General features: G+C 43.4%; 1 protein-coding gene across 1 annotated transcript; it reads right to left on the bottom strand.

Moving 5' to 3' along the window:
- Positions 1-1,756: 1,756 nt before the first annotated feature.
- Positions 1,757-10,681, bottom strand: LOC139110925 (uncharacterized). Its single transcript, XM_070670895.1, is given in 2 exon segments — positions 1,757-8,395; positions 8,398-10,681. Coding segments are annotated over 2 exon segments (1,677 nt in total). The 5' UTR covers positions 9,176-10,681; the 3' UTR covers positions 1,757-7,496.
- Positions 10,682-14,103: the final 3,422 nt, after the last annotated feature.

Genomic DNA, 14,103 nt, shown 5'->3' with positions numbered 1-14,103 from the left:
AGCTAATTGCGGAACTTGCCATAAATCACAATTACAGGTTACCACTTTTATAATACACCGAAATTGCATTTGAAAAACATTCGCAAACAGGATACAGGCTCTCTTCGTTTGTTGTTAGAAATTAGGTGAGAACACACATGCTTCGAAAGCGTTAACTTATAAAGCATTGTTTCAAAAAAAAAAGAAAAAAAAAAAAATTTGTATGCGTAATTAAAAATAATCCACACACAAATTGGAATAATTAATAAAAATTACAACCGCGAAAGATAAAACGAAGACGGTGAATTTTGACAAGGTAAAATATATAACTTTCTAGATAATACACTTTACTAATCTATTGTTAAATTTTCCTTTTACGTTGATTTTCGTAAAATTCGATAGCAATGATCATGTCCGACAGATAGCCGGTTGCTATCAATCGTGCTCGCGGTACCACTCGTTAAAATTTCCTAATTAATATACCGTCTCTAAGTGGTATAACCGACGACATCTACCGGTCGACGTAATAAGATATACCTCTTCGTAGAAAGTAAATTAGGTCTCGAGCTGCTCGAACGTAGTCTCCAGACTTTTTTTTTTTTTTTTCTTCCCGAGAACACGGCTGGTATATTATTTTCATTGACCGTGTCATCAACGTACAATCGCCCTCGACGATCGACGGTAACCTGTATTCTTTTTTATCCGGCTACCCACCCTGAATTCCCTGTACTTACTTCGAATCCATCCCACCAGCAACACACCGACTTCACCCGCGCTCCTCTTACTCCAGATTCACGGCCAGAGTCACCGTGACGTGCGCGATGCAATTACACAGTCTGCTTCCTTCGAAAAGGAACGTTCAATGGACTCCATTGTCCTCGTCCAGGACAAGGAGAAATCATGAAAATTACGCGAAAATAACAAGCTGAATAGACACCGGATGAATTTTAAGTGAACGTAATAGAAAACGTTATAAGTTTCACTGTCGATTTTATTATTTATTTTTATTTATTAATTTTTTTTTCTTTTTTTTTTTAATAGCGAACTCTGCAGAATTATTTTTATTTACTCGAGATAGATTATTACGTTCGTTAAAACATTTCCTACGTCATTATATAAAATAAAAAAAATATAAAAAAAAATTAAAAAACCGAACGAGAGATATTACACGGCAGATGGTATTAGACATGACCGTTGTTGCAATTGATGTGCATATGCAAGTATCACGCCGGCTGCTTTGCGCGGTTAAACGATCGCCCGTTATACATATTGCCATCCGCACCGTTAGGAATTAATTTAACGCGAGACATTAGAGTGCAATAATCGTTCGACGGGGGTTGGACGAATCGCGCCGATTCGCGGCTCTCGGCGGATTATTAAAAACTAATTTCGTCTTTGACCCGATTTCTTTATGCCCGTACGCCCGTACGGAGCGCACGCGGCTAACTGTAAATCGCAGAGCCACCATCTAACTGTAATTCGAGCTTTTAGCTCGCGCGACTGACTACGTTACGTTATTGAAGGAATTCGAGAGCGTTAAGGTCGACGTCGCTTATCGGCGATCCATGAAGGCCATCGGGCGTGCCGCTCGATATTAAAATTTATATTACATATAAAATGAATGCCGAATTGCGAAACTACGGCGGTAAAGGAATGAGACGCTGCATTACTCGTCGCCAGCGCACTTTTCCATTTTGAAACTCGCATTACAAAGTGTAGTAATTTTTTTTTTTTTTTTGAAAAAGAAACGGAATGCACAAGCATCTCGACCAAGGGATTTATTAATTGTCACTTTATTAATTTCGCGATCTTTAGTTAATAATATTTATTTGCTGCGTGTATACGTTATATTCACATCGTTTATCTATTTATGATATTAACCTACGTGCGTACGTGCACGCGGAAGTTCAATCGGCGTCGCACTTTCGTCACGAAGGAAAAGCCCGCGGTTTGCGTAACGTCGCTTATTTTCTCTCCGGCGGAAGATAATTCCATCCTCATTTCTCGCCGTTTGCTGCGTTCCGCGTGTACGTACTGTATGTTATCTAAATATACATAAATATATATATATATATATATATATATATATATATTTATATTAATATGAAATTGTAAACGTAATGAGTCTTCTTTCGCATTCTCGAATGGCACATTCCTATCAGTGCTCGTCTCGGACGCGAGTGTTAACAATTAATGACCGCGTCTTACGCTCAACGCAATCATCTCTAAATAAACTCACGCGTCTGATCGCACGCACATACACGCATACACACACGCGCGCGCGCATGCATTCACATCAATTACATGGTATTATTGATTGTTACATTAAAGAAGGCGACCTGTGCCTTACCGCACGAAAGCAGCTACACGCAGGTTTCTCATTTCACTGCGGAAAGCTGCAAGGTCGTGCAGTAATGCGCCGGCATCCGGATGCCATTAGCGCATTCCTCCGAATGCATTTCGTCCCCTTCATCTTGCGCCGCTCTTCCGGCGGTTGTTTGCGTACTCGTTCGCCGGCTGCCAACTGGCGGAAGGGCGACAAGAGAGAAAAAAGAGGAGCGAGGCACTGGACACGCGTTTGTACCGCTATGCGTTGTCCTCTTATTACGCAATCGACTGGTAACGACTTATTGGTCACGCGCGCACTGTTTAAACCCTAAAAGACGATAAAATAAGATATAAAATAACGCGATTGCGAGCAACATCGTAGATAAACGGGTGGAAAGAACGGAAAAGAACGACGAAACGAATCGTTGGTTTTTTTTTTTTTTTTCTTCTTGCGGTTCGCCGCTGATGACGCGTCCATTTCTCATTCTGTCGTATTGATGACTCCCGCCGTGATTGCCGCGAGGCTCGCGAAATTAGCCGCTCGGTTACCGCAGCGGCGAAACGCAGATGAGCTTTAATATTATCCATTACGCGGATAGTACGTTCGTTACGTCGAGTTAATATATTTGGCGTACTAACGCATCCGGAGATGGAGAAATCAAATGGAAGACGGCGAATGATTTTTTTTTTTTTCCGAATGCGCGGAGCGATTAAATCGACGTGGAAGTTTACAGTTACAACGTCGGGGCTCTATAACTGTACACCGCTCGTCGCGTTTATGCTACAGGGCCGATTACGCTTCTATAATTACCGAGTTATAATCGCAAATTGTAAATCGCTAGCCGCGCCGTCTCGCGCGACATTTCATTATCCTACGTACGTGTAATACAATGGCTGCGCATCTCGGCGTGAAAACGCTGGAATAAACGAGCCTGGAAATCATTGGTGTACATCCAGCTCGAGAGAGAACGTTTGAAAGTATCAAGTATCTCCCCGTCTTATTTATCATCTTGTAGAAAAGAAGAAAAATTACACGATCTCTTCGGCATTCCCTACCCTTCGGCAATTGCAACAATAATTACGTTTCCTGTAACATCGAATGAAAGAGAAGGGAATCTGAAGAAGTATATATATATATTTTTTTTTTTTCCCGTTCTTATTTTCTCCTTTTTACAAGGTAAAACTTTTCATTTCGTGTCGAACATATTGTTCAACATTCTTTCACCGATACCGACATCGCGAGAGGAGAGGGTTTTTTTTCTTTTTCTTTTCCTTTTTTTTTCGGGAAATTCGTTATAGTCTAATAAATCGGCAATTTTTCTCTCGTACACATAAAGCATTTAGAGCGCAGACTTTCCTCGAGAATTCTTGAGACTTTACGTCCAGCTTTCGACTCGGTCGGAAGTAATGAGCTTCACTCAAAAAGCCCTTTTATTAAGAGAAGAGAAAGAACGCGCTCCACTTAAGCTACCGATCAAGGTAATTTGCATTCCGCCTGTTGTTTGTTGCAATTCTGAAACTAGAATATCGCGTACGACGGTTGGCGGTTAACCCTGAAAATTACACGGGAGAACGGAATGCGCCCGGCGTCGGCAAGGTTCGCGTGCACAGAGCATATAATGCACCGTAAGTGAAATAACGCGTCTCGCGTCCGAGCTACCGTGATGTTCGGGCATCGAAACCCGTCGCTTAAAACGTATCGGGCGAAACAGCCCGCGCCCCATCAGGCCATTTTGCCCAAGTGCAACACACTCCGGGGCGAAGTGTCCCCCGCGAAACGCCTCCAAATTCCAAACGCGAGTTAGAGTTCTGTTATGAGCACTGATTAGAATCAAGGGCACCCTCCGACGTGCCGGCGCGATTTAATGGCATGCTCGTTTAATTAACTTTGACTGGCTTATTTGATAAATACACACGCACATAGATATATCTCCCGTATTCGTACACAGTATATACTCGCACACGCACTTTCGTGGTCGACTCATAAATATTTTACACTCACTTTCTACTCCAGTAACGCTGCAACAGTAGCAGCAATATAACAATCTTCGTCGTAGTCGACGCATATATATATATATTTTTTTTTCTTCTTCTTCTTTCTTTTTTCTTCTGCCAGACATCGCGCGAAATTTCGTGCCTGAGAAAAAACGCAGTGCGAAAGAAAGAAGAGACAATTACGCGATCGCATTGTAACCTTGGCGTGAAAACAGCGTGGTAGCGATAAGTCGGTGACTATTAAAATGCGCATCCTACGTACGTACGATCGGTATGACCGATAATAAATAATCAATGGCGTAAAATTTCTTTTTTTTTTCTGTGCATTTGCATCTAATTTCTTTCTTTCTTTTCTTTTCTTTTTTTTTTTTTAATCAGATAATCGACTTCAGAGAGAATTTAATATAGTGATATTTATGTATCTTTGAATATGTATATTGACGATTGGACTTGCGGCTGAATCTCTTTCGTCGGAAAGATCTTAGGAAGAGATCACTTCAGAGAAAAAGATTCTACCTGTCGTTTCCTGATTTGCATAATACTTCCGCCGCGAACAAGTTACGCGGTGACGCATTAACGATGCCTACGTGTCGCCACGACTTTCTGCTCGAAGACACGCGTCGATTAAGCGGCGATATCGCCTTCTATAAACACGTCGCTGCTTATAATTCCGAGTTTATACATTGAGAATCGCTTTGCATATTATTTTCCCCGCGTGAATATTAATTTAGAACGAGAAAAAAGAAAGAAAAAAAAAACACGGCGATTATGTAACGCTCGTGTTGTAAGTTAATATACATAAGATTGTATTTATTTATTAACTTTTTTTTTTAATTATTTTGCGAAATCTCATGAATAATATTGAAGATACCTTTCAGAGAGTAATACTTTTTAAATGAAATCCGTCGAAGATTTGTTGAAAATGTCGAATAAATTTTTATTTTATTTTATTTCTTTTTTTTTTCCTGTTTGCGTATTCGTCATCGATCCTTTCGCGCGTAACACCTATCATTATAATACCGCCCGGAGAAATTCGTAGCGAAAGCCGAAGCTTTTTCTTTTATTGCTCATAATTGAGACGCGCCGATCGAAAGAGAAACGCACCTGTGCGGTATTTGAATGCTATGTCCCGGTTACGTAATGAGAAGTAATTGTTCTTACGTAGTTTCCCTAATCGCCGAATACTAAATACGTGCATGAATCATTTAGCCTCGCGGCATATTTTTACCGCGAGTGACATTCGAGACCGAAGCAAATTGAACCGCGGCGAGGAAAGAGATAACTTCGGGCGGGCTTTCGCGAATTCGCAGGCGACACATTTCGATCGCTTACGTAACCGCGCCGCAATGAAACAAGGCGAAAGTGTTAATTATAACGATCGAGCAATTAAAGTCTCCGACGCGATCGTTACCAACCGCTGACGTGCACGCGAAGGCATCTCGAAGCGTTAAGTATTTTTCATCGATAAAGGACACTGGCGTCATTATCATTTATAAGGAATTAACATCTTTTTTTTTTTTTTTTTTAATACGCAACGCATAATCACTCTCGCGTTTCTAAAAACATTCTCGCTGAATAATTTTCTTCAGCTATGCGATTAACTTTTTTTTTCTCTCGATAATAAAATGTAACTCTTATTCAACGACGCGATAATAAACGTCCGATATGTTCGCGCGCGACTTTTGGAGATCTTTCGAATGTAATACATCGGAAAAAAAAAAGAGCATGCGTTTCGACATCGAACGAGATCACAATTCTCTTCGCGTTCGAGCTTACGACACCGGTGCTAATGTGCTACGATAAAACTTCAACAAGCGCGTGGCCGCAAAACGTCACAACCAAGGACGCTTTTCTCGACCGAAGCAACGTACGCGACTCGCGTATTTTTCTCGCAAACAGCAAATATCGAGGGTCTCTGACCAGACTTCTTTTTTTTATCTGCGATTTACGCAACGCGTATCGTCTTGCCTCTTTCAACGGGGTTATATAAATAGCACAGATGTTACGTGCAGTTAATTAATTCCCAACCATGTCTCATTAACATACTTCGAAAAGAAAGGTATTCAGAGTCGATTGAAGTTCTGGTATTTTAAAATCGCACGTTATCTAGGCGTTCGAGAAAATAATCTTTCAACTTCTTTTCACAGAGGAAGAAGAAGAAAAAAAAAAAAAAACGTATATAGCACAGTTTCTTTTTCTCTCCTCTTTGCTTCACGCCAAATGAGCTTCAGATAGCAGAACTGTGTCCTCTTCATAAACCGGTAATAATTACTCTCTAATTAGTTCGTTCTGCGACATAAAGGTCGTTGCGTTTCTTGACAATGACGTTAATATGTTTGTCATGTATATCTATAATATTTCGTTAACTCTTTTTTTTTTTCCCTTTTCTTTTATTTTTTTTTTCTTTTTCTTTATATTAAACGCCTAATCGAGTGAGATAATTTTAGAGAATTCGATAGATAATTATGTTCAATCTAAGAATCTACTTGCTTTTAATATAAATACGAGTATCGACGATAATTAAGGTAATTTAAAATACGTCTGCCGCTGTATATTATACCGTTAGGCAAAACTTGCTATAGAGAATCGGAATTGCAACGTTTTGCAATGCAGCCTTTTTCCACGTGACATGACGACGGAACATGAAATCGCTCGTAACTGTAGCGCCGATGTCACGCTTGGAGAACCAAGCTGCAAGAAGATGTTTGTTAACCCAGACAAAGTCGCTATTGCATCAACGCGATCGACCGGAAAAAGTAAGATTCATTTTGAACAATCGCCTAGTAACATCGCCAAAGAAGAAACGATTTCGCCAAGAAATTTTTACGATCGAACGATAAATACTAATTGTCCGTTACAACTCGGTCGTTATTGACAGTCGGATTAACGCTCGAAATATGCCATACTTCTGTTAGCAATCTAATCTAGTGAGGGATATTAGGAAATAATTAATAGCCGACTAAATCTATAATCAAGATATTTCGTAAACGGCTGAAGAAAATGAATATATAATATATATATATATTCAATTTAACTAAAACTGCTTCGCTCTTTAAGGCATTTAAGGTATTTCCTTACAAAAATAGAAAGAAAAAAAAAGAAAAAAAAAAAAATTAGAAAAATTTTTGTATCGCCTAAAAACTTCGGACAGCATGACACTACGAGAAACTTTTTTTTTTTTCACGAGGAAGCTTCTAACGGGGTCTCGGCCTGGGCAATGGTTGTATCGGCTGCTGGTGATGATGATATCCTCCTCTCGAATTCACCGCCTGTGTCCGTTCTGGTCCATCGTTGAGATTCAATCCGGCAACCAGTTGAGCGATCTCGCGATCTTTTTTCTCCTCCTTTGGCAGCGCGTTACCGTTCTGCGCGCTGAAGCCCAAGGAGGCCAAACTGCCGTGGCTCCTGCTGCGATGTTCCGCCCGAATGCTGTAAGAAAAGGCTCTCTCGTTTAGATGACCTTTCCGCCGATATATGCCGGTACCGAAGCGGGACTCGTTTTCCGGACTGTCTGCCTGCCGGGCGACTTCCGGCGCGGTGAGGTCCGCGTGTGACGCGGCTAATCTTCTCGACGTGCCCAAGGTTGAATTATCTATCTCCGGGTGTCGTCTGCCTCTGTTCCCGGCGGTGCCGTACGCGGCTGGATAAATAGCCGTCGCCGGCGCCGCGGTCGGCGGTACCACCGGCAAAGGAGCGTAAACCGGGACTATCGGTGCCGCCGCCGGAATCGGCCTTAAACGCGGATGATGATGACTCTTTCGCGGCAAGGTGGCGGCTGGGACCAAAAGCACTGGCGCCGGTCTAGCTAAGGTACCGGCGACGGATCGGCTGCTGGGTGGCAGCGGGTGAGGATGATAGTGCTGCTGCCGGATGGGATGGCCCAGAGTATGATGTCCGTGACCATTGGCGTATACGCCTTGATGCAACTGATGGTGAAGAAGCTGTTGCTGCTGCTGCTGTAAGGCTTCCTCGTGCAACGAACGAGTCTTCATTTTCTTGAGTTTCTTATTAGCCTTCCGCCGTGCGGAAGAAGATTCCTCCAGCAACAATGGCTGGGCGGGAGGTGGCGGCGGCGGCGGGGGCGGCGGGGGGCAACCAACTGACGCGGCCTGGATCCCTTCGTGCTTCGTAGGGTGCCTTGTTCCTGATAAAGTCCGTCGACCTCGTCACGACCCCTGGCCCAAACCTTGTGATTTTCGTCGCCGTTATACAGACTGAGATCGTCGGTCGAAGCCGTGTCCAAACGGGTCGGTTGGGGGCTATCGAGAGTGGTGCTCGAGCCACCCAGAGTATGGTACAAGCTGTTATTCGACTGATGACCCGCCGTGACCCCGTTTGTCGTTGCCGACGATGGCTCCAAGCCTTTCGCATAGCTGCTGTCGGCATAAGCGTGGAAGCAACACCTTACCAGGGCGTTGGCCGCCATATCCCGTTTGCAAATAAACGCGTGACACTCGAGAACCTTGATGCCGGTCGTTCTTCGTAGCACCGCGGCGAACAGCGGTGGGTGATTCGCGCTGGGCGTCCGCGCGAACGGCGAGTCCAGCGGCAGGAAGCGCGTGCTGGACATATCGCCGTTTCCGCCTTTAACGTGTCTAACCGCGGCGCAATAATGAAGCGCCTCGATCGGGAAGAACCGCGTGATCTTCTTGCGATGCTCGTCGACATTCTCCAGAAGCAAACCGTTGCTCCAAACGCTTAGCCAGGAGTCGATTCCGCGCGCGCCCAACGCACCCTGCTCGGGATAGAGTTCTCTCAAAGGTTCTTGCACGCCCAGAAGTCCCTCTTTACTCGCGTGAGGTACCGAGCTACCCAAATAAAGTACTCTGCAGCGACAATAAGGCGTTGCCGTATCTTGATTAACGCCCCTCATTTTGTTTTGATTTAGCTCGACTAATTTATCGATTAAAAAAAAAAAAATAAAATAAAATAAAAAAAAAAATAAATAAAAAAAAATATTTAATCGACTAAAATTTTATGACACAATTTAGAAATTGCAAGTGCACGTGGTTAAATATTCAGTCATTGATATTCACTGAATTACGATTTTAATTGACTGATAAATTACCTGATTATCTTTAAATTTAAAAAAAAAATAAAAAATAAAAATAAAAAGTATATACGAGTCAGTCACACATTGTCGTACAAAGATAACACTTAAAAGTGACCCAGAACTGCTTTAAATGGAGAGATAGTTCGACGATTTCAACGCGTGGTGCGTAAGCTCCCACGATCGAGCGTCGATCGTTCGCGATCGACGGGGTACGACACTCGGGGGGGACGTGATAATCGTGAGCGTTATTAGCGAATCGTTTCCCATGCGATGTGGAGTTGCGGATGTGACTCAGAATCTCATTGAGCGATTACGCCGCGACTCCGCCCGGTAGCACTCGCGGGTTCGGTTACGCAGTCGCTGCTTTCCAAAGGCAAGGCGGGCGAGAGCAACGTGTACACAGGATGGCGCGTACACGTCGTCGCGGGCGCGCGTTGCAAAATACGTGCGCGCAGAAACGGCGAGAGGAACTCGGCAGATATTTCGCAGCAGCTGTAGCCGCTCGCTCGAGATCGCGTCAGGCCATTATGGCCGCCTTCTTGCGAATCCCCCTCCGTCGGCGTATCGGGCTCCGTTTTGCCCCCTGTCTCTCTCTCTTTCTCTTTTTTCCCTTCGCCGTCTCCTTTTCTCTCGGTCGTTTTCTTTCCCTTCGTACCTCTTCTCACTATCGCGGCCCCTTCCCGTGCTCCGTCTCCGTCGCTTCCTTTCAGTTCTCTCTAAGCTTCTCTATCCCCTTCTCCGTAACCAGACCTGGGGGCCCTCGCTGGTATGCGGCGCAATGGCGTAGCCGTCGTCGTGTCGTCCCTCTAACTAACGCACCTCCACGTGTAGTTGCTGTCACATGTATATATGCACACTGGGCACACGGTACACTCGCGGCCGCTGCAGATACCCTCGCGGAACGACAAGTGGAGAAAACTGCTCGGTCAATACCCGCCGGCGAAGACTCTAACGACTATTCCTGCGATGATGCTCGTGGAATCCAGAGGCGCGGCCGCAGGCGTCGGCCGCGCGGATCACTGTACCAGCACCGGTGGGCCTCATTGGGCCTCACGCGCGACGAGATGATGAAAATGGCGGATGTTGCTCCTGTTCGAATCGCCAGCTCGATGCCACCGAGCGAAAGGCGGCCAGCGGGCTCGGCGATGAGCGGCAAAAGGGTACCACGGTCCCTCGAGATCGTCACCGACACATCGGCGCTGCGAAAAAGTCCCGCTCTCGTGCCGTTCTGCGCCCTCACATGCACACCAGCCACGTCACACGCACACGCGCGCACGGACGGTCTCGGAGCGGAGCGGAGCGGCGTAAACCAGCCAGCTACGAGAACGTTCGTCTTCGGACTGAGAACCGAGAACCGGTGGAAGGCGTGAGACTTCGTGACTGAGGTCCCACTCCGCTTCACTACCAGACGCTCTCCCACTTTGCCTCTTTGCGCTTTTCATCGTCGGGTCACTCCCTGGACTCCGATCCCTGTCGCCGTATCTACCTCCTTCGGGTGGCGAACGCGCCGCCGTTCATAGAACGGCGGGAGCTACGCCGAGGGAAATGGACATTCCTCCGTCTTGATTTTATGTGGAAACGTTAATGGCGCTTCCCTTTCCTGCAAATGACGCAACGCGCTGCTTCGCTATTAATACTAGTTGGCACCTTGGCTCGCGATGTGACATTTTAACACGCAGGAATCTCGCACGCATCAGAATGCTTCTCCCCGAGAGAGCTGGGCTCTTGAACGCTGCCGATTTTAAGATATGTCAGACGATGCTAATTTACAGTTCAAGATGTCGACGCGGAAAATATATCGTAATAATGCGAGGTGTAAATCTGCATTTTGCATTTTGAATGCCGTATTTTATATCGAAAGTAATAATTTTACGGTACACATATTTTCTGTGGTTATTTATCGTTCGCTGAGCGATACACCCGGTGCTTGCCTGCCTGCTCAGGCATATTGCCCTTTATAGGTCAGAGATTGCACAGGTACTGCGAAGAAAAGACTCCTCCCCTCCCTCCCCCCCGCCGCGCGTTTTTCACACAGAAACTTGTCGGTGCCTGAGAAACGAACAATTGTCTTTTGACAAAAAGTAGGAGATTCGTGGTCTCTAGGTCGTTCTTCATATCGACGAAGCAGAACATGATCACGAAGGTGAAATCGCAAATTTGTTACGTAATAGGTAACGCGAACTGAGACACACTCGCCAGATTGAACGAATAAACACGCCCGAACATCCCGTAAACGGATTTAGTTTCACAACCAGTATCTATACGTTTGTATAATAAAAGATAATTTTTCTATTTCTTTTATTAAAAATTGCAATTATTTTTTTTTATTCACTATTTTAATATACTAAGTATATTTGTAATTAAATTAAAACACAGAGGTGAAAGTAATTTTTACGCACGGTAATTAAAGCTGAACGATTAATTATTAAGCAACGGTATATCTCTCTCGTCGCGGGAGAATTAAATAATTCTTTAACTCGATGCGCGTCATTCTTTTTTCGCAGATTTTTCGGATCGCAGCTAGTTTTGTCTCGGTGTGTGAATGGCAGCCTTTTTCCGCATATTTTTCTCCTCGGTTCCGTCGCGCGGAAATGAAATGCCGTCAATGCATTTTCCATGCAATTAAACCGCGAGCCGTGCGCGACAGGAAGACGAGAAAATCCGGTAGCGGGTTCGCGTCGCGAGCGTGAAATCGCGGGGACGCGGAATCAGGGTCGCGTGACCGGGACCCTGACCGTGGCCCAATGTCGGCGTTTTTCAGTGGGAATTCTCCTCGAATCCTTTCGCACAGCTGACATATTTAGTGGCAAGACGAATGTCAGAGTCATTTCCGTTCGACATGAAACGTACGAATTAGCCTGAGTACTGTTGCATGTAACTGTATCACAATTTTATGACGATAAAGACGCGGACTTGAGATCCAATTAAGAGTTCCTACTTTGCGCGTCTCAAGATTTACTTTTGAGAGGTCAGGAGGTCCCGCGCCGCGAGGTTCGAATTTAAAATCGAAAGATCATAGTTTAATTCGACCACGTTGTAATAACGAGGCGAGTGAGGATGCGTTGCGCGACGTATTAAAATTATTTCTTTATTCTTTTAGGTTTGTAGAATGTAAATGTACGTTTTATAATTCATTTATAGGCCTATTCACTTATTTTATCTCAAAACGGGATCTTCTTCGGCGTGATTACGAGCTTTTTTTTCGCGACGATTACCGTATCTCACAGTCGGACGAAGATGCGTTTTATTGCGAAGGCCAGCAACACAATATCTGTCATAATTCTTGGAAAATAGGTAGATACTTTCGAAATGGCCCGGAGTTAGGCTCATCATTATGCAAATTAATTGTTTCTTTATTGGAGAATCTCCGAAATGCTGACCTTCGATGCGTCTCGTATCCCGAAGGTGAGCACGATCGGTGAATATAGTTCTAAATTTGCGAGCCGCACAAAAATCGCGATGCTTTTCTTTAAATAAAAAAAAAAAAATTAAAAAAATAATTATAATAAAACTATTCTTAGCGAGTCCAAAACTTTTCGACGAATTTTAACAAGTTCGATACATTGAAAAGCGTTTGTTTCAAACGTGAATAAAAAGAAAAAGAGGAAATAAAAAAAATTGATCGTCCAGTGGGTCAGTGGGACGTCGTCACGTTAATTACAAAGACTCCAAAAGCCGCGTACAGTGCAATCACCTCTTGTCCAAGAATCCTCTCCAATCCCCTCTTTTACTCGTGACTGGTTCACTTATCGATGCTATCTTTCTTTTTTTCTTCCGCGATTATATTAGAAATAACCCAAATAAAATTATAAGAAAAATAATAGAACATTATAAAAATTGTTGTACTTAAGGTTTTTGTGTTATTATTTCTATGAGCAAAGAATTATTTTATTTAATTAAATTCTTTTTTTTTTTTTGCTCTTTTATAATGAAGATTCTTTAAAGTGAACAGGTATCGGGTAGCAAGTAGCAGCATTTTACTTTAAAATTAAGATAATTCGGTGCGGTTTACCAATGAGAAAGCATACCCTTGTATCAGTGAGTGTAATAGCTTTCTAACAGACAGGCAAACGAACAATTCGAAAGTTCTATGCAAATAGAAGCGATAGTCGAAGTCTCGTTGCAAGGACTTCTAAAGATCTGTGAAATGTGCAAGTTTGTCGACCCGGCATGAATATCCGTCGGTGCCATTTTTGTCGAGGCGCGGTACTTTCTTTCACATGCGACGGGTAATTGTTTTCCGCGTGCCTGAAACTTCCACGATGCGTAAATGACGGCGTTGGCGCGCGCGATTAGACCACGAGAAAGTTCGGTGAAACGTTAAGAAAAAGATGATTGTGCGTTGTAAGACCGCCTCAAAGACAATAATTAGTCATTATAATTTATTGCAAAAAAAAAAGAAAAAACTTCAAATATTTCTATTAAAAATGCATTTATGTCGGAAACGATCTACGTAAATATTTTAAAAAGAAAAATGAAAGATTTATAATTTATGATTATTAATTACTAATTTCAAGGAAAAGGGGAAAGAAAAAAAAAAATCTGAAATTATCTTTTCCTTAGAAAACAGATAATAATACGTAATATCTACGCATATCTTATATGAACCTAACAGATATTGAGAACTAAGTCGCATTGTCTTTCACAGTAAATTAGTTGCCAATTGCGAAGAACGCTATGATAATAGACTACGATTCGTTCTTTCCCTGCCATCCATGAACAGTTGTGTTTTAAGTATTCTTATGTCT

Source organism: Cardiocondyla obscurior, linkage group LG22, assembly GCF_019399895.1.
Source record: "Cardiocondyla obscurior isolate alpha-2009 linkage group LG22, Cobs3.1, whole genome shotgun sequence".
NCBI classification, from domain to species: domain Eukaryota; kingdom Metazoa; phylum Arthropoda; class Insecta; order Hymenoptera; family Formicidae; genus Cardiocondyla; species Cardiocondyla obscurior.
Note: the sequence above shows the minus strand (reverse complement) of the source record. Positions and strands in the feature narration are given on the sequence as shown.